Here is a 20633-nt window from a genome sequence, read left to right as displayed (position 1 = left end):
TTACTTAGGTATTCTTAGTCCTAGGGTTTCCTTCCTTGTTTAACATTTGAGAGAGAATTCACATACCATAAAAGTCACCTTTTCAAAGTTTACAATTCGGTGGTTTTTAGTATAGTCACAAAGTTATGCAACTAGTACCACAGTCTAATCCAGAAGATTTTATCACCCGAAAAAGAAACACTATACCCATTAGCAGTCACGCCCCCATTCCCCACCCTCACCACCCCCCCAGCTAAATCACCATGAGCAGACATGCACTCAATAACTGTTCCCATGAAACAAACCTAAGAGTTTAATTTCCTACACTGACTTTTAAAAACCACATTACACTATTAATAGAACACATTCAACATTCCAAGAGCAGAAGACATATTTTTAGAAAGGACAGGGAAATAAAGCCTGAACACTGGTTTAAGCAGCTCTGTACACTGACATTATTACCTAGGTCCCCAAATCCTTTTACATAGCCTAGATAGGTGCCATAACAAGACTTCTTAATTTGGTAATAATAAAATTGATAGAAAATGTAACTATTATGCATATATGGAACATAATAGTGCTGAAACTTGATTAATGGAGCTCATTTTATTCTTCATGGGATTCCAAGAGTGACAATTTTCTTAAGTCACAAAGGAATAGCATTCTTAACAATGTCGTTTGGAATTCAGTATAAAGCACATCTAGGATGCCATCATCAAAATAACTATAGCCTGGCTGGGTGTGGCTCAGCAGTTTAGTATCGACCTAGGATCCAGGTGATCGGGGTTCGATTCCCGGTCAGGGCACATGCCCAGGTTGCAGGCTCAATCCCCAGTCGGGGGTGTGCAGGAGGCAGCCAATCAATGACTCTCTCATCACTGATGTTTCTCTCTCTCTCTCTCCCTCTCCTTTCCTCTCTCTGAAATCAATAAAGGTATATTTAAAAAAACACAAAAAAAACACTATAAATTATTCAAGACCGGGGAAATTTCCCAACTATCCCTAAAGAGAAAACTGGGTGCATTATTAAAAACAGTGTTTCAGTGGGTAACAGCATGACACTCACCTTCACAGTGGAGCCAGCATAAAGCCTCTGAGCCAGCAACCTCCCTGCCTGGATCGCTACGGGGGTGAGCTCTGGCTTCCCCTCCAGTATATCGCCAATGGCATAAATGTAAGGCACGTTGGTCTGCTCTTCATCCGTGACAGGTATTTTTCCATTCCTGCAAATTCATTCAGTTAAAAATCATTAATTACCACTATTAATTAAGTAGAACAAAATCCCATTTATCCTCAAGAAGCCCAAAATTGTGACTCCAGCTGAGGGCAATGTTCTAATGTATTTCCAAATAAAACAACTCAGAGGAAATAAAAGCTTAGAGACCATTCTCACTGCTCTTTTGAAAACTAAGGGAATAAGGAAACTATTAAGAACCCCTGGAGTGGGAGAACTAGAGCATAGCGGCTGAGACTAAGAATTCTAAATGGTAGTGACCAGGCCCGTGAGTTACACCTCAGCAGTCTTAGGAGAGGCACTTGCCGTCCCCAAGCCTCATTTCCCCACCCACAGATGGGGATAATGATAACGGCAGTAGCAGGGAAAGAGGAAGAGCGCCTTCCTCTACCTACCAGAAGGGACTGTGAGGAGCCAGTGAGAGTGCGCATAAAACTCAGCACAACAGGCCAGAGGGTTATGAAAAAAATGAAGGAAAAATAGTCCTCCCAGTAAGATCAGAAATCTCTTCTCCTGAATAAATGTGGTTCCTGCAAGGATTAACTAACAAACAGCTTGCACTTCCCCAAGGAAGCCTGCCATGCACAGCAGGTGCTTTTACTTGGATGTACGAAAGGCGACACTGGGAAATCCCCCATGCCGCTCCCATAAGCACATACCAGAGTCTCAGTTATCCGGTACAGGGGTATAGTCCAAAGGATTTTAACTTTTAAAACCCTTGAAGAAATACAAGCTTTCATACTTGCAGCAGAAATGTAGTGACCACTCTAGTGATCCTAAAACCCAGCAGCTTTAAACATGGTTCAAATCTGCATACTGAGTGAAGCTAAAACACACACCAAAATTAACTGGGGGCTGGATCTTTTTCTGCACACGGATTCATTAAGGAAACAAAAAGCAAGCCAGTACAGCTCTTTTAGATTTTGAAAGGATGCAAAATAAAATAAAATAAAATACTGTGAGTGGCACTGGAAGACTTTTTCTGAGCTTAAAAAGGGAACTCCCCAACTATGACAAAAATTGACTTTAAAAATGTAAAACTCCAGTAGTAATCAATATTGTAAGTACCTGAAATAGTATACAGTAAGATACAGAAAAGATTTTTTCTTACTTTTCATTTATCTTTACCCCCACGGTTTCTAAGCCAATTTTTCTTGTGCAAGAATCTCTTCCTATTGCCAGCAACACCTGAAAAATGAATATATAGTGACTATAACAAAAAGGCTTTGCATGAGTTATATAATCATTATTTTTTCTGCTTATTAAGCCAACCTGATTTATCCAGACCTGGAAAGAAATATTTCATTAAGAAAATAATGTAAGAGTTTAAACAAATTACAATCTTTAAAAAAAATCCTTTAAACATGATATAGCAGAAATCCTTATCTATTTATTAAGAAAAAGGGAGTTAACAATTCCTTCACAAACCTAGATAAGATTAAAGACAAAGACAGCACAGCCTCTGACTGAATGGGAATAGAACCAAGGGTTTTGGGAACAGCAAACAGCCATTTCAAGTACGCAGCAAATACCCAACAAGCACACTATTTGCTTTCTAATGAAGTAATGACCTGGGTCCATTCCTTACCGTATTGTACTCTCCTTCGATGATTTCGTCACTATTGCTGGACTTAGCTATCACCCTGAGTCGGCCTGGTGTCCCTGCTTCAATTTGTTCAACCTACAAAAGTGATAAAGTTTTACTCAACAATAAAGACATGTATCAAAGTGGATAATTATGTCTTCCCTTTCTATCTGGTTAACCCCAAGTTAAAATACAGAATCTGGTTTAAAAGGTCTTTCATGTCCCATTTAACTCGTCCGAACATCATGAGGATGATTCGATTCTCTTATTAATCCCTTTTCTCGCTGCTTAATGTTTGCTAGAGGGGCTTTCTTTCAATAGTTCTTATGCAGAATTCAGACAGAAAAGGGAAGGGGAAAGGCAGAGAAAGCAGACTACAATCCCAAAATCAAACCAATGACTTACTGTCTTATAAGTCACCCAGAACCACTAATCCCCTGGAGAGTCACTGCTGCTCAAATTCAGGTTCTCTTTTGACTACAGATGCTCAGCTTTGTCGACAAAGGATAGACATGGGGTAGGTCAATCACCATACAGATAACATCTAAAATGCCCTAAAAACCATAGTGGGCAAGTATGTGTATGCGTTTGTCATCACTAGGGGATGTCCTCAGTTCTGAAGGACACAGGGAGGAAACGAGCAGCCCTGTTCTTGTGCTATGGTGAGAGTGAACATACTAGCCTACTACACATAGAGGTCAACAGTAACTTACAGACTGGGTAACAGTGAGAAACCCTATTACCTAGAGGCTTCTGCAAATATGTAGTGAACCTCTGCTGTCTGTGAATGACAGCCAAATCATGGGCTTCTGTAAAATATTTACTGGGAGAAATCCATAAAAGTAACCTATAATTTCTACCCTACCTTTAAAATACAACCACTCTGTATGGGAAAAATGTCAAGGTTGGTTTTATTTTCAACATCAATAGGTAGTAAAGATTTCCTTCTTGACTCCCTTCTTTTCTTATACATTTAAGCTCCTTTGAACATGCTAAAAATGTCTTTCCTATTTAAGGTACAATGTTCTAATCTGTGGAGAGAAGTTGAATTGGTCCATGGCTTGCTTAGATTTGCTTAAAAATGATAAGGGCCTCACCTCTAATTCCTTCTTGCCTTATTCACTTTTCTGTTCCAGTCAGGCCTTTTCTGTATCCCGAACAATTTCTGCATTTAGAACAATTTTATTCCCCACAGCAGTTTTGCTCATACTATGTTCTTTGCCCAAAATGCACTCTATCCCTCCTTTCTGCAGAAGGCTGCTGCCACTCAGTCACTTTATAATACAGTACAGCAAGTGTTCACTACTAGCGTCTGGGAGATCAGACACCCTGGTAACCCCAGCAAAATGTTATGTGCACAGACAGTTTTATTTCACCAGGGATAGTCCACCAGGTTCTCAAAGGAGCCCACAACTCCCCAAATGTTAGGATATTATCAAGGAAGATGTTACTTTTCTATCAGTGCAGCATATACAGATAGCCACTGTTTTCTAATCATATACCTCTACTCCCTAAAAACAGCTACAGCAGGAAGTTTGCTACTCAATCCTCACAACCATATACTGAGATGGATTCATCTTAGACTTACTCTGAGCCAGTAACTGTCTTTCTAATTGTAAGCTAATGTGATAGTCACAAAAACTGAGATAGGTGCTCTTACCATTCCAATTTTATAGAGGAAACTGAAGCTCAGAGAGGTTAAGTAATCCCCCCAAAGTTATACAGCAAGAAACTGGCAGAACAGTATTACATCCAGGTCATTCTGACCCCAATGCTCCATGCTCTATCAACATTAAGAGATTCATGGTCATGCATGAAACTACATCAACTCACTGAGCAATTTTAAAAATGACAGCTAAAATTCCTTAACTTAAACAAAACAGTCCCATCCTCACCAGCCCTAAAGGAAACTAATAATCTGAGATACATGAAGTGCTTGATCCTATCACACTTACATATCAAACATCTGTGGTAATGTTAACAAGTCCCAATGTAACTTGGCATATTGTTCGGCCTTTTCAAAAGAAGTTTAAATGAGCAAAATAGGCCATCGACATAACAAACCAGATAACTGTTCTCAGGGAAGCAGGAATAATACAGCACTTCTATTGCCTACACTGTACACCAATGAGAAATGTCTTATGGGAAAATTTTTTAAATCAGCCTAGTCTTGAACTCTTACTTATTAAATCACTGGTGTAGATGTGTAACAGATGAAAGATGATAAAGGAATGCATAAAGGGAAGTGTGAAACAGAAGAGAACCAAAGGTAAGAAAGTAGAGAAGGAAATGAAGAAATTGTTATTCTGCAAATAAGTGCAAAGCTATTTAGGTGGTAGGCAGTACAAGTTTATATACCCCTCTCACACAATTGAAGGATTACAGCATTCCTAATGTTACCATGCTGAAAGGATGCTTCGATTGCCCACCCAACTCTCTCTCCTAACTTTTAACATGAGTATAGAATCAACAAACTTACAGGCAACTCCACTTACCTTTATTGGCACAAACTGCCTTATAAACTTGACACCATGTTCTTCCATATGTTCACCAATTTTGCTGGCCATGTCCTGGTCAAATCCTCTAAGGAGAATGGACCGTACCATAACAGTGACATCTAAACCAATGCCAGCAAGAAATCCAGCACATTCCAAAGCGACATAGGATGCTCCGACCACCAGGGTCTTACCCGGGCAGTAAGATAAGGAGAAAAGGTCATCACTGAAAAGAAATTTTTGTAAAAAAAGGAATAAATAGAAAAGTGTTCATATGTGAATAAAGACCAAATCAAAATAAGTATTCTTACTTTCTTATGAGCAAGACACTTTTCAGATTTAAGACTTTTAATTAGCTTCACATGTAATATACAAAAAGTTTTCATAAGGTCTTAGACTTTCCCTTTTTTGCCACCCAGTTGCTTAGGGAGCAGCTTGGGCTACCCTGGCCTCGCACAGAAACCGTGTACTTCTGACAGTAGTCCAACTCACAGGCAAACAAACCGATTCGGAACTGTCTGGAACAATTCTCACTAATGTGTTTAATATCCTACACGTTGAAAACCCAAACCCTCATCCCGCCACTCAGCTCCCTCTGTGGTGGAAAGCCTGTTATTTCTTATCTGGAACACCAATTATCAAGAGTGGGGAGGACTGGGAAGACGCAGCATGCTGGGTTGTACCGTAAAAGCCAACTATGAACAGTAAAATCCAACAAGATCGCCTCGAGTGAAGAATACAGAAGACATGTGATATCACAGAAGCACCATTAGAAAATGAATTTTTTTAAATATGAAAAGGAAGCCTATTCAAGATAACAAAGACAACAGATGCCATATGAGCTGCCCCTATATGAAGCACAAAGGAAATAAATCATATCCCTCCCTCCCCAACCAAAAAGGGCGTGAAAAAAAGTAATTTATAACATAATCAGATACTCCTGAAAAAAAAGCATCCAAGAGGACATATTTATCAACAATCCGTCTTCATTTCTTCATAATTTAAAACATCTGATAAACTATGTCACCAGTATTATCACTTGATGGGCAAAAATAAATCACTTGGCAAACCTTCTTGCTTGACTCGCTTATTTCATGAGATCCATCTGCACTGACACTGCAACCATTCAAATAACAATGAGTAGGGACTAGGGTCTGATAAATCTAATTCTTTTAGTGCCCACCCTGCAAGTGTCAAAGCGTAAGGTATTAGGTGATCCTATGTGTATTCATAAGTATCATTTTACAAACTGTTTGTGGCTATCCATCTGATTTTATGTTATACATTTATAAAATATACTCACATATATATAAATTCAAAATAAGCATACTTCTAAATGTTAGCAGTGATGTAAACTCTGAGTGGTAAGATGACCAGTGTTTATAGTTTTGAATTTTTTAAATGTTCTCTTGTCCTAAGTAATTTTTTCTTTCTCTTTTTCCCAGTCCCCTGCCCCTTTGGGCAAAAATATGGCCAAAAAAATCCACTAAGCTCCAGGAAATGGACAGAATGGGTTTGAAGAAAAAAGTGGAAGCATAAATCCACAGTGGGTTTTCTCTCCTCCCTGCAATTTGCCCCTTACCTGCTGATGCAGTATTCTTTGTCACCAGGGATGCCCAAGTAACGTGGCCTCTCACCCGTAGCGATGAGAAATCTCTCTGCTGAATAAGTTTTTTCTTGGCCTTTGTTATTCGTTGTCTACAAAGGAACCAAATGAGTCAGCCTGTAATAGTTCTTCTGCCATAGAACTGTACGCTTTATAGTTAACAAAGGCCATTCGTCACACTGTCCAATGATTTTCATAAAAATCTGGTAATGCCTAAGAAATACGAAGGCTCTGAGTAATGAAGGGACTTGCTCACGGTCCCAATGCAGTAAGTGGCAGAGCCAAAACTCAAATCCAGGTAGTGTGGCCCTGAATTTAGTACTCTTCCCCTCTACCCCACCAAAAAGAAAGGCCCATAAGGAGATGTGATGGCAAAGTCACCACACTGGATACTCCAGGTCACGGCGGCCATTACTTTCAATAGGATAATTCCCTTCTTTTCCTCCCCCACCTCCAACCAAAGCTTAACACAAACCCAAAGGAGCTCCTCAGGCTGTCTTGCAATTACCTTAATCCTATGAGGCCCCACAAACTGCCCATATGCGTTCTCATAGGTGACTTTCTTCTCCCGCAGCGCCACACGGTAGCCCCAGTTCAGAGAGCCAATGTGATTCTGTACGGCTTCCGTCATCTTCCCCCAGTCATGTCCAACTGTGCAAAGTAGTAAGATAAAACGTTTTGCTTTGCAGTAACTACTCACATGGAACACTAAGAGCAGAGCTTTCGGTCGAAAAGGGCAAGGCCTTCATTCCAAGCACCTAAATGACCATTTCATCTTCAAGCCGTCTTTCCTTTTCAGAAAACTACCATAATACTAACTAATGCAAGGCTTCCTGGCAATTCTTAAAACTAAAATAACCGGCTGGCCAGTGCTGCTCAGTGGTTTCGCATGGACCCACAAACCAGGAGGTCACAGTTTGATACCAGTCAGGGCACATGCCCAGGTTCGGGCTCAATTCCCAGTTGGAGGTGGGGAGGAGGCAGCCACTCAATGATTCTCTCTCATCATTAATGTTTCTGTCTCTCCCTCCCTCCCTCTGAAACCAATAAAAACATATTAAAAAAAAAGTCAGTCTTTACCACTTTAAAAAAAAAGATTTAAATAACCATTTTCAATGTTTTTCTTCTTTATCTAGAAATGAACGTGAATTTTACTTTGGGTTGTAAATACCAACTGCTGGGTGTTGTGGTAAGGCTTAGGACTCTGTGTAATAATCCTTAAGGGACTCTGATATAGGCAGGTTTGCTGTTACTAAACTGGTAACAGTGTCTAGACCAGGGGCTACAAACTACGGCTCCATGAGTCAAATCCAGCCCATCACCTTTTCTGTAAATCAAGTTTTACTGAAATACACCTGTGATCATTCATTTACATATTATATAGGGCTGCTTTTCGTGCTACAATGACAGAGGTGAGTAGTTGTGACAGATACCACATGGCCCATGAAGCCTAAAATACTTACTATCTCATACAAAGTTTGCTGACCCCTGGTCTAGACAGAGAATTTTATGAGTCTGTCTCACTGTCCCCAAAATCCCCATCTCACAAAACAGAGGAAGATTTTTTAAATTCTACCATAAAACTTATCTTTTAAGTCGAGGCACTAATATAAGATTCCAATGGATAAATTCAATCCTTTTGTCATTCATAAATTAGTAACTTCTCAGTGCCCAGGAGAAAAGAGGCTAGACATAAAATACGCTCTAGTGGTAGGAAGAGGCAGGTTCTGGGAAAGCTATGGTTTGGAAGGAATGGCAAGAGAATCAACATGCATGGAAAGCCCATGCCATGGAAATGGGCCTGAGTCTTAGATTCAGGGGTAAGTAGCTCGGCCACACAGGAAGCAGCAAAACCAAGTCGATGAGAACTAATGGCCAGCCTCTAGGAGAAGGAATGACAGCACAAAAACTGGTTTCTGGCATCCTGGAGACGTCCATAGATTATACATACTTGATCCACAGAATCGTAAAATGTTAGCACTAGACCAAACCTTGAGAGATCAGTTCAAATTTTTTTTTTTAAGTGACTACAGAGACCACTGCTGTGATGCCAAGAGGACTTGGTGCTGGGGGGAGGGGTACGGGAGTGCTGCAGGGACCAGCCTATGGGTCTGGCATCTGCCTACTACCTCCACAAAAAGAGGAGGCAGGAATCACTGTTTCTCCATCAGGAATGGAACTGAACAGTTAACTCATCCCCAGGTGCCAATCATCTGGCTACAACAATTACCAACATTTTACCAGTCTCATTTCATATACCTCTCTTTTCTTAAACTAGAATATTTACGCAAATCCCAGACATCATTTTGTTGGTGGTGGTTTGGGTTTAGTTACAGTGACTTAGGGATGCCTAAGGCCCAGTAATGCTAAATATCCTTCACTACAGTTCCTTACAATTAGGAGCTGTCAAGGCCAATGTGTCATTAACACCCCTATGAAGAAACAATGACCCAGATCAAAGGGAGGATTCACTTCTGAAATTTCACAGCTGTAGAACTACTAAATGGACTATCCTCTGCTAATCCTACAGGAGGGACCATATTCTAAAAGACGACATAGGTAGGATTAAATAATAGCATCAATAAATTCAAATATTTCAAAGACAGAAATTCAAAGTCAATGATTAGACCTAATCTAATCTCAATTCTGTTAAAGCCTTCCTTTGTGGCTATCAGGCTGCCCCGATTCCCAAACTCTTCAAACCCCCTTTTCTACCAGAGTTCCTTCATCCTCTGATAAAGGGGGCAGCCACTACCATCCGAGGGGGCAGCCACTACCATCCATCCCCAATTTCTAGTGTGATTATGCTAAGGCAGAAGGATCTTAAAAGTTCTACCCACCAGTCTGGGACTCAGCATCAAGGCCCTCTAGCTGCTCCTATGCTTCTGACCTTGCATTCCAGTCCGGGAACTGAGTTTCTGGTCTTGTAAAATCCAAATTCCTACTTTATATACTAGTGGGGGTAACTGGATCCTTGTTGGACTATGGGTAGTAATGTGCTTGGAACCCCAGTTCTCTAGGGCTGCCCCGTCTTTTGATCATGCCCCAAATCCACCGCCTTCCTGCATTCTCTACTACTTGGATACTCCACATCCCCACACTCGCCCATCTGTTGGCCTAGCCCCAGCATTTCTCCTAGGCCTCCTGATTCTGCTGGCCTAGTCTACCAGTTGTAACCCAATGCTAAGCCTCTGGAATGCAGACTCTAGCTGGCCAGGCAGGACTCGTGTTTCACCTGGGTGTGCTCCTGTGCCCACCACAGCAACTGGAACTTAAGCCAACTCTGTTGCTCCTTCTCTGTCTCCAGCCCACTACAGAGAGCCAGGCCATACCCTTAGATTTGACAATAGTAATCAGACTAGCAGAACTACTTAGCATCTTTAATATCTTCAGCGCACCTTCCATGTGAACTTCAAAGCTCCTAAAGAGGCACGAATTACCTCCATTATATAAGCACAGGGAAATGAAGGATGAATGGCCTGCCCAAGGCCACACACTAAACCCAGTGGCAGACACAGACACACTATATGTGAAAATGTCAGGTGCGTGGAAGAATATATCTCCAAACTGTAAGCCCCCGATTGCAAACCAATGAGCTTGCTTTCTTTGCATTGACAATGAGATTCTAAAACTTCCCAAATACTTAATATTTTGAAGGTATATTTAATTCTTGAGCATAGAATTCAAATAGAGAAATCTGAAAAATATAAAGCCCATAAATCTTCCAGAAAGGACCAATTCATCCAGTTTACATGACTGAGCTCAAGTAATTTTTTCTTAGGCCTAGACTTTCTCTGTACATTCTCCATTTGGAGCTTCAGAGAAAAGGCAGGTCACATGCTGAATCCCAGACCTGTCACTCCCCCATCACCGGGAGGATTCAGCTGTGCTGCCTGGCCCAAGTCCCTTCCTCCCTTACCACGCTGGGAGCTATTTGCAGTGTCAGAGAAGACAGCCTTCCCAGAAAACTGGAGCACTGTTCTTTGTTCAAGGACAAAGAGATTAGATGTGTTTCTATTTGAAAAATGCAAAATAAGCCTTCCTGCTTTATCTGTAGAGAACATGAATCAGCAGCCTCTAGGGGTTTCTAATTTGAAAAATACACCTCCAAGTTTCCTTCTTCCTCTAAGATGTAATGACATAAACATGTGTCTAAATCCACTGATTCTTCACAACAATCATTTTAAATACAAAAAGGAGGAAGGTAATTACTGCTCCCCAGTGGTGGATGCTGGCAGGTCCGGCAGGCCACTCCTACAAAGCCCCACTCTGGTTCTCACAGCTAGGCCAGGCTTCAGAAGGCCCAAGGCTTAAAAGGAAAAACTGAAGATAACAATAAAACACTGGGCTTAGATTTGGGAAGAGTGAAGGGATTTAACTGGAGGCTCTCATCAAAGACTTGGGAATTGTTTCTGCAGCTGACAAATACAAGGGGTGAAAGGTATAAAAACTGAAAACTAGACTATATTTCTACCTCTACCTTAAAATCTGGAAAGGGGGAAGAAACACAAAGGAGGTAAAATTGTTAAATTGGTTGGAAGATACTTTTTGTAAAGACAGACAAATAAGACAACCTTGATTTTAAGTTTTAAAACCCCATGAAATTCAGGGAGTTTTTGCTGGTTTTAATGTACAAAGTGGACTATGCTTGTAGTGGCTCTTTATTACCCCCATTGCAGTGCATTTATTAGTTCCCTATTATTTAATTTAGAAACAAATTCAACATGAATAATCATAGACAGTGCTTACTTTTATTACATAACAGTGAAAGAGATATTCTTTTGCTGAAAAGAAGACTTACCAAATTTAGCAAGTTATATTTCACCACCCACCTGATTACTGAATCTATTAAAATACTCAGTTGGCCCTACTAATAAAATTCACATTTAGCAGAGTCCTACTCTTCTTTCTTATCTTTTTAAGATTCTAAAGACCCAGGAAACAGTCTTCTAAAGGCTCTGAGGAAAGAGATATAACCCCAGGAAAACTTTTAAAGCAACTGATTTTCTAAGATTCCAGACTTGGAAAAAAGTACTGTTGATTTTAAATGAGAAAGAAGAGCATCAATAAAGAAAGCATCACTAGTTTGAGTGGAAGCAAATTTTTTTCAAAGCATGTATGTATGTCTTTTTTTTAAAAAAATAATAAACTATTAACTAAAACTCAAAAAAAAAGCCACAAAATAATTTACCGTACCTATTGGCTGGAAGATTTTCCTCAAATGTCCCATAACCCATAGATCTCAAAATTAAAATCAGCCCGGCCAGGCGTGGCTCAGCAGTTGAGCATCGACCTAGGATCCAGGTGATCGGGGTTCGATTCCCAGTCAGGGCACATGCCCGGGTTGCGGGCTCGATCCCCAGTCCGGGGCATGCAGGAGGGAGCCGATCAATGACTCTATCATCATCGATGTTTCTCTCTCTCTCTCCCTCTCCTTTCCTCTCTCTGAAATCAATAAAAATATATATATTTAAAACAACAACAACAAAAAAAACTAAAATCAGATAGGGGCTGGAGTTTCACTCTCCAAGGACACAGTGACCTAGGTCATTAATTAGCCAGGAACCTGTGCCAGGCCTCATGTTATTCTCCTCCCAGATAATGCAACCTACTTTCTAAAGTCAACAAATTCCTCTTCATCTTTTCTAGGGTACTCAATATTTTTAATCTGACAAAGACTAACCATCCTCTTCTCAACAAACAAGCCATCCCTCCACTCCCAAAATATCAGCTCATGAAACAGGCATCTTTGAATTGAGAAAAACGCAACAGCTTCAAAGGAAAGTTAATGTAATTTGTACCCCTCTATGAAACTCTCTATAATGAGAATATATTTGAAAGAATTCTGTTTTCTAGTAAAGAAAGATACTCCAAGTGCACTGTTCTTACCATAATAGCTCTGTAGCCACCTGACACAGGATAACTGCAGTAATTTTATCCATTAAAAATGTAAACAAAAACAACTTCCAGATTATTGCTAGTCTCATAAAAATGGACATTGCACTGCAAGATCACAGCTCCAAGCCCCCAAAGCACAAACCCAACAATAGCTTCCCCCTAATACCTGTCTCCTCGACATTCCATCCATAGTTCCGAGAGTCTCGCAGGGCTTGTCCTAACAAAGCTGCTTGGTGCATCAGTTTCTTCGGTATGCAACCCACATTCACACATGTTCCTCCAAGACCTGCAACAACAATGAGAAATCATAACCTGCTTTGCAATCCTTCAAAGAAAAGGTCCACAATTATTACTATTCTATGAACCACAATGCATTTGCTTAATGTAGCCAATACTACTTATACAAGTTTATTCCTAAGTCCTTTGACATTTCTAAGTTCAGACAGCCTTATATACCAAACACAGAGACATCCAAACACAATACAAAAATGAGCAGATTTCCACATACTTCAAAGATTCAAAATTAACTGACTGCTGATAAAGATGCCAGAAATTGAAATTTTACTTTGTGTAGAACCCCATACTTGCCATTGAATCTATGAGAACTGTCTGATAAAGGGGTTGTGAAACTGAGCATAATTAAACTGCAGTGGGTCTGTAACTACACATAAAATTTGATGTATATGAACATTTTATAAACAGCATTTTTATTACTATTTTATTATTAAGGAACCCACCTCTATGACTGTCATGAAGCCCAGGCTGGGTCCCAGTGACGTGTTCTGGAGTTAACTACACTGCACTCCGGACTTTCTGGTTACAACCACTATCTTCTCTCTCTACCTCAAATGAAAACTCAGACTCGTAAGGCCTCAATCCCTGCCCTCCTATTCCTGAAAGATGCCAAAATCAACTATGTGGGAGGCTTTTTCAGAGGAGAAGATGACTTAGTCTTCCCAGAGACAAATCCTCTGCTTTGCTTTATGAGGCAGATAGCAATCCAAACCACGGACAAGGTTGGGACCTGCGCAGGCCTCAATATATGAGCATTTTTTAAAGAAGGAGGTGTGGTCGTTAGCTTTCACTCTCATAAAAGGATTCATTAAAAAAAAGTTTAGCATGCTTGAGCTTAAAACATGGTGATAGCTGTCTTCATGAGAGTAAAATGTAAGCAGGTGGGGAGGTGAACAAAATGGTATGAATTAGCTTTAAATCATTGTAACAGCTATGGATAAGGTTGTATTATCTTGACTGCCAAAGAACCTAAATTTTCAAAATTTAACTGGAGTCCTTTTAACTTAGTATAAAAAAAAGAGGTATATGTCTGGGGTTTTTTTTAATTGATTTTATTGTATTATTATTATTTTTAATGTTTTTATTGATTTGAGAGAGAGGGAGGGAGAGGAGAGAGAGAGAGAAAAAAAATCAATGATGAGAGAGTCACTGATGGACTGCCTCCTGCACAACTCCCCCCCCGGGATTGAGCCTGCAACCAGGCATGTGCCCTGACTGGAAATCAAACCGTGATCTCCCGGATCATAGGTAAATGCTCAAACTCTGAGCCATGCCAGCTGGGCCTTTAATTGACTTTAGAGAGAGGAAGGGAGAAAGAGAGGAAAGAGAGAAAAACATTGATGTGAGAGAGAAACATCGATTGGTTGCCTCCCACACACCCAGACCAAGGACTGACCCCACAACCTGGGTATGTGCTATGACCAGGAACCAAACACTCCACCTTTTGGTGTATGGGATGACACTCCAACCAAGCCACACCAGCCAGGGCTCAGTTGTTTTGTTTAATTTTTAATTTTATAATTGGGTTTTAGGAGCCATTTAAACCAATACCAAGGAAAAACCTGCTCCTACAAATTCACTTCTAAAATATTTTAAAAGCTTACCCCATCTAGTTCCAAGAGGAGTTGGAGTGACAAAATCCAGGACCATCACCTTCTTGTTATACTTGGCTGCCTCCTGGAAAATAAAATTGTTAAAATGAGTTGGAAAGGTTAACATAACAGACTAGAAATGGGATGTTAAAAATCTATGCTATTTTTATTAGACTATTATGCCTAAAGCATAACCAGTTAGTAATACCTGGGGATTTTATATTCCAAGATCATTAATGCTACTTCAAGAAAAAAATTCAGTAATACTTAGATAATTCTAAGGGTAGCTATAAGAATACACAGATTAGTTACAAAATTGTCCATTAGCCGAAAGCCCTAGCATCCTCTTACATAATTCCACTCAACTAGTAACAAATTAAGCAATAATCTGAAAAGCATAGGACCATTTCTAAGCAAGTGGTAAGTAGCCAGTAAAACAGATTCATTGATAGTCTACAATCCTTGATTCAGCCTGTATCCTATAGTATTTTTTAATGTACTTTTAAGTTTTACTTGTTTCTAGGCAGAATATTGGAGAAGTTTGTCTTTTGAAATTGTCATATTTACTAAAATTTTCACGTGAGGAGCCAATGAAAAAGTAGATGATATCTATAAGGTTTCCAAATCTATTTTAGTGGAATGATGATAGTGAAAAGTTCATTTTGAAGAGTATCCTTTATATTTCTCAGAGAATAAGCTTTGTGCATTGGCAACTAGACCTCCATGGTTATTTGAAAGGACTGAGTCTGTGTGTCCTCCAAAACCACCATCACTTCAGTAAAATACCTATACCCAGTACTACTTCTTAGTCATTTATAGCAAAGCACTGCTTAATACCAGATACTGGCCTGCTCCTAATGTGGGCAGCTTCATTTGAATCTACTGTTACTGACTCACCACAAGCTGCCAGGAGTATAAGCACCTCATCTTTTTAAAGAATCTCTTCAGCAGAATGAGAGTTCCAAGGGCCCCTTCACATGTGGAAAATGTATCTCAATTCAGGTCGAGGAGCCTCCCTCTTCCCTCCATCATTTGTACACCCTCTAGCGAGCACCCCCAGGCCAGCTAGTGGTTATTCTCACAGCTCACAGTGTATACACAAGAGGCAAATCATGTTTACTAAGTTTAAGAAATCCAGCTGCTCTCCATCTTTCTATCGGGGAGGAGGAGTTGTGAACAGGGAAATCAAAGTGAAAAAAATTAATATTTATTAAGAATAAGAAATATACTTAATTTCAAACCTTTTCCATACAACACCCTTATTATCAAGTCAACCAAACTTAAAATGAATGAAAATGTGTCCCAAAATAAAGAACATATAGTTTAACCTGGAAAATGATTTATAAGCTGGTCTCCTTAACATATTCTAGCCAAGTTAATGTGCAAAATGTCACAAGAGTGGCTCAAACAAATTCCACAGGCACTCTGGAGAAGTGTCGTAGCCCAGATAACACACAAGAAGCCTTGCCTTAGCAGCTGCCAGTCCTCCTGAGCCCCCTCCAATGATAATGAGGTCATAGTCGTAGGACTCAGGAAGATCCTCAGAGCCATTCATTTTTAGTAGCTTTTGAAGTCTGCCGTCTTGATAAGCCTAAAGAAAAACAACGAAAAAGAAAATAATTTAACTTAAAAGCAGCAATGTCTGAAAAGTTTTGTGAGAAAAATCTTTCTTTAAAGAGAAGCAAAAGGAATTTTCAAAGGAAAACCTGTTGTTTGATTTCTATCACAGCACACAAAAGTAAGCATTCAACCTTCTCACATCACAGATAGCTACTTTGAAATGTCATCTAAGTAAGGTCCTGAGGGCCCAGCAAAATCAGTTTAGGCCTAAATTAAATCTGATCAGCCCTTTTATCCTAGAACTTCCAAACCAGGTTTTAAATTAGGTTTTTAAAAACATTTGCACTATACGTTTTTAATAGAATCATTGATATAATTTGTCAATCATCTTTACTTTCTAGTCAAAGGTAGAGTAATGAGTGGGCCGCGGTCTTGGATGAAGAGAGGGCCTGGTAAATAGCAATTGAAACAGATTAGCCAAATACTTAATTAAGACTTTTCTACACTGTTTAGGTAAGGCACAAAATCTTGAAATTCAGAACTAAATCATTAATTGACATACACCTACATAAAAAGTTAAATGTAAGCCCTGGCCAGGTGGCTCACTTGGTTAGAGCACTGTCCCATATACTAAAGGTTGTGGGCTCGATCCGAGGTTGGCGTGCATATCGGAGGCAACTGATTGATGTTTCTCTCTCATATCAACATTTCTCTTTCTTTCTCTCTCTCTCCCTCTCTCTAAAATCAGTGGAAACAAATCCTTGGGTGAGGATTTAAAAAAAAGTTAAATGTGAAAGTTTTAAATAAACAAAAAGGAGGGAGTAAATAAATACACACAACTCTATAAAGCTAATTTAATCTACCTATACACGAAGCCTCCTGTATTGTATTTAGTTTCCATGTACTTGGCATGTAACAAGCTTTATAATATAACTGTTAGACTTTTAATTGATTTTAAAAAATCATTTCATTCCCCTAGTTTTTTCAGTTTTTTTATTGTTGACAGTATTACAGATGTCCCCCAATGCCCCCCCCTTCCCGCCTTCCCAGGCCATGCCCCACCCCAGGCCTTCACCACACTACTGTCTGTGTCCATTGGTTATGCATAAATGTATATGAGTTCTCTGGTTAATCTCTTCCCATCTTCCCCCCACCCCTCTGAGATATGTCAGTCTGTTCCATGCCCCCATGTTTCTGGACCTATTTTGTTCATCAGTTTATTATGTTCATTAGATTCCACTTATAAGTGAGGTCATGTGGTATTTGCCTTTCTCTGACTGGTTTATTTCACTCAGCATAATACTCTCCAGGTCCATCCATGCTGTCCCAAAGGGTAAGAAAGCCTTTTTTATAGCTGCATAGTATTCTGTTGTATAAATGTCCCACAGCTTTTTTATTCACTCATCTACTGATGGGCACTTGGGCTGTTTCCAGATCTTAGCTATTGTAAATAACGCTGCTATGAACATAGGGGTGCATATATTCTAATTGGTGTTTCATTCCCCTAGTTTGTATACACATTGTTTACCATTTCACATTAGCTTTGAATACTGTTCTGGTGACATATTTAATAACACCTTTTATTAAAACAAAAATCTGTGCTAACATGAGGTAATGACTGGAAAAGGTAAGCACTGAAAAAAAAAAGTTTTTCAAAAATCAAGTTTTAACCCTAATACAAAAAAGCTCCCGAACTTACCAGCCTAGACTGTACATTTTTCTCCTGCCTACAATCAGATGTAGAGGGTAAAAGGCAGAGCCTGGGGTCAGTAGAACAGGATGCTTGGGATGTGGAAGGGGCTGCAGAGGAGGTAGGTGGTGGAGGAGGAGGAGGAGCGGCGCCGTGGCTGCCCCTTGGCGGCATGGCAGGTGCGCATGGTGGCCCAGGGATGGAGGGAAGAACACCTGGAAACCAGCAACAGTGGGGACAAGCCTGCATCACCCTGACCGTCTGTATAAAAGGTCTAACATGAGAGGCCGGTAAACACAGCCAGTATTCATCAACTGGCATTATGGCAGAGGCTCCTCCTTCAACACAAGGCACTGTGGGGGGGAAAAACAACTTGGTAATAATAGCCATTCAGATCAAAGGATCAATGTAAGCTTCAGATAACAAACATTACTCTCTAGTTGGTATCAAAGTGCATAAAGCTGACTTGTTGGTTTGAAAGAATTAATAAATGCAGCTAGATGTTCTTCTGGAAAATAACCTTTTTAATCTCAGTCTCATTTTATCTGCATGTAAGTAACACAGATGGTGCCAGAACACAATCACTGGCTGCCTAAGAAAACCACCCATTGTAATCACCTCCCCCAATGTATCTACTAGAGCAAAAGAAAATGCATTGTCATGCCACATACTTCCTCCAACATTGTTTATAATCTGTTCTGTGCTGAAATTCTGTATCAGACCTGGGTTCCTATGGTCCAAGGTTAAAGCCAAATTATATAAACCAGAGCACAGACTTTACAAAGAAAGCTCTGAGTAAGCCTGAACATTTTTAACTGTGTGAAATCAGTAAGACACAGGTAACTGAAGCATTCAGCTGACCACAGATCTAACCATGATGTCTTTAAAATTTAATCTAACTTTAAAGTGAAACTGTTGTCATTCAGCTCCAGGTAAGTGATTTCCCACTTGAAAGATAAACAAGATAGAAGACAGCTCCCCGAGGCAATGTAAGAAAGGAGCATACAGATGGAGGAGGAGAGAAAAATGCTCCCCCTTCCTCCTTCAATTACAACTGCTAGAAATAGTGGCTGCTGATCACAGCAGCTGATACAGAAGAGTTCTTAAACTTTTTAGTCTCAGGATCCCTTTATAACCTTAAATTAGTTAGGGCCCCAAGGAGCTTTGGTTAATGGGGTTTACTTATAATATTTAACATATTAAATATTGAAACTAAGAAAAATTTTAAAATATTTTAAATTATTAAAATACTAAATATCTTAAATGTTGTTAAACAATCTATTTAAAACATTTTTAATTAGAAGAGTGGAATTGTTTTATATCTTTGTAATTCTCTTTACTGTTTATCTTAATAAAAGGCAGCTCTTTCCTGTGTCCACTCTGTTGCAACATCACTGGTCACGTATGTAAGCATCTGGAAAACTCCATGGCAGACTTGCAAGAGAATTAAGAGCGAAAAGGACAAACAGCATCTTAGTATTATAAAGATATTTTTTACCTCAGGGTTTCCTGAAGGAGCCTCAGGGGTCCACAGAGGAATCCAGGCCACACTGAGAACCACTGCTCTACAAAGTAAGTGTAAATACACACCACCTCACCTGCACCTGTTTGCTGAGCTTACATATTGGCTATTCTTTCCTCTGTTCCATGTGCCTCTCAGCAATGCCTTTCCCCCACCCCAGTAAAACATTGCTCCAGATTCCCCTTAAAAAGGCCAAAAGCAATTCAAGTGTGCAAAAAGAATACTGAAAGCAGTTCAAGTGTGCAAAACTAATATTGAAAGCAATTCAAGTGTGCAAAAAATACTAAAAGCAACTCAAGTGTGTAAAAACAATGCCAAAAGCAAATCAAGTGTGCAAAAATAATACTGAAAGCAATTCAAGTGTGCAAAAACAATATTTTAGCCCAGAGAAACCAATCTTGGACTTTCAAACTCCAGAACTATAAAAGATAATAAATTGGTTTTAAACCACTAAATGGTAATCTGTTACAGCAGCAATTGGAGACTAATACACCTACTAAAATATAAATTCCACGAGAGCTGGGTCATACTCTGCCCAAAAATATGTTGGGTCGTATTTTTCTCTAGTGCCTAAGAGCAGTGCCTGGCCCCATGGGCACTCAAATAGTTGAGAAAATTAACAAAGCACCAATTCCAACCGACTGGTAATGGATTTCCCAGAACAAAGAAGTAATGTCTAGACTTAAAAGAAAGTGAATAAACCATGATAGAGATGTTCACTATGGAAGGAGATGGCAGCATGGATTTTCTAATCCTGATCTAGAGAGTAAGGCACCAATATAAATGCTCACAATGAGCCAGATACTGTGCTAGGTGTTGATTTTACATATATTAAACATGTTTAGATTAAACATGCTAAAGTGAGGATCAGCAAGACCAAAAGATGCTTTCCCGACTGCTAAATAAAAGGGGGATAGACACCAGAAAGGGTCAGCACTCCTTTAAATTTTTGTGAGAACTAATCTGTCTAGATTATGAACTGCGAGGAAGGCCAAGGATGGTGACATATATATACACACACATATATGTGTGTGTGTGTGTGTGTATATGTACACCCATTTAATCCTCACAAAAGTCTTCCAAGCAGATGTCTTTCCCATTTCAGAAATGACAATATAGAAGCCCTTAGAGATTAAGAACCTTGCCCATGAGTCAAGAATGGAACCCAAGTCTGTATG

At 39.7% G+C, this 20633-nt stretch overlaps 1 protein-coding gene across 4 annotated transcripts in view; it reads right to left on the bottom strand.

Annotated features, from left to right (window-relative positions):
• TXNRD1 (thioredoxin reductase 1) overlaps positions 1-20633 on the bottom strand; it is a 97954-nt gene that overhangs the window by 16649 nt on the left and 60672 nt on the right. For 3 of the 4 annotated variants that reach the window (XM_081125474.1, XM_081125477.1, XM_081125476.1), the window contains 9 exons: positions 16152-16274; positions 14696-14768; positions 12964-13083; positions 7408-7550; positions 6876-6991; positions 5294-5519; positions 2802-2894; positions 2325-2401; positions 1046-1202 (listed from right to left, as the gene is read on the bottom strand). In XM_081125474.1, the coding sequence (XP_080981600.1) occupies positions 1046-1202; positions 2325-2401; positions 2802-2894; positions 5294-5519; positions 6876-6991; positions 7408-7550; positions 12964-13083; positions 14696-14768; positions 16152-16274 (1128 nt within the window). Of the gene's footprint in view, positions 1-1045; positions 1203-2324; positions 2402-2801; positions 2895-5293; positions 5520-6875; positions 6992-7407; positions 7551-12963; positions 13084-14695; positions 14769-16151; positions 16275-17942; positions 18281-20633 lie in introns of those variants that run through there. The other variant, XM_081125475.1, reaches the window with a different exon arrangement.

The sequence above is a fragment of the Miniopterus schreibersii genome (genome assembly GCF_964146895.1).
Source record: "Miniopterus schreibersii genome assembly, chromosome: 2".
In the NCBI taxonomy this organism is placed as follows: domain Eukaryota; kingdom Metazoa; phylum Chordata; class Mammalia; order Chiroptera; family Miniopteridae; genus Miniopterus; species Miniopterus schreibersii.
This window is presented reverse-complemented; position numbering and strand designations above follow the sequence as displayed.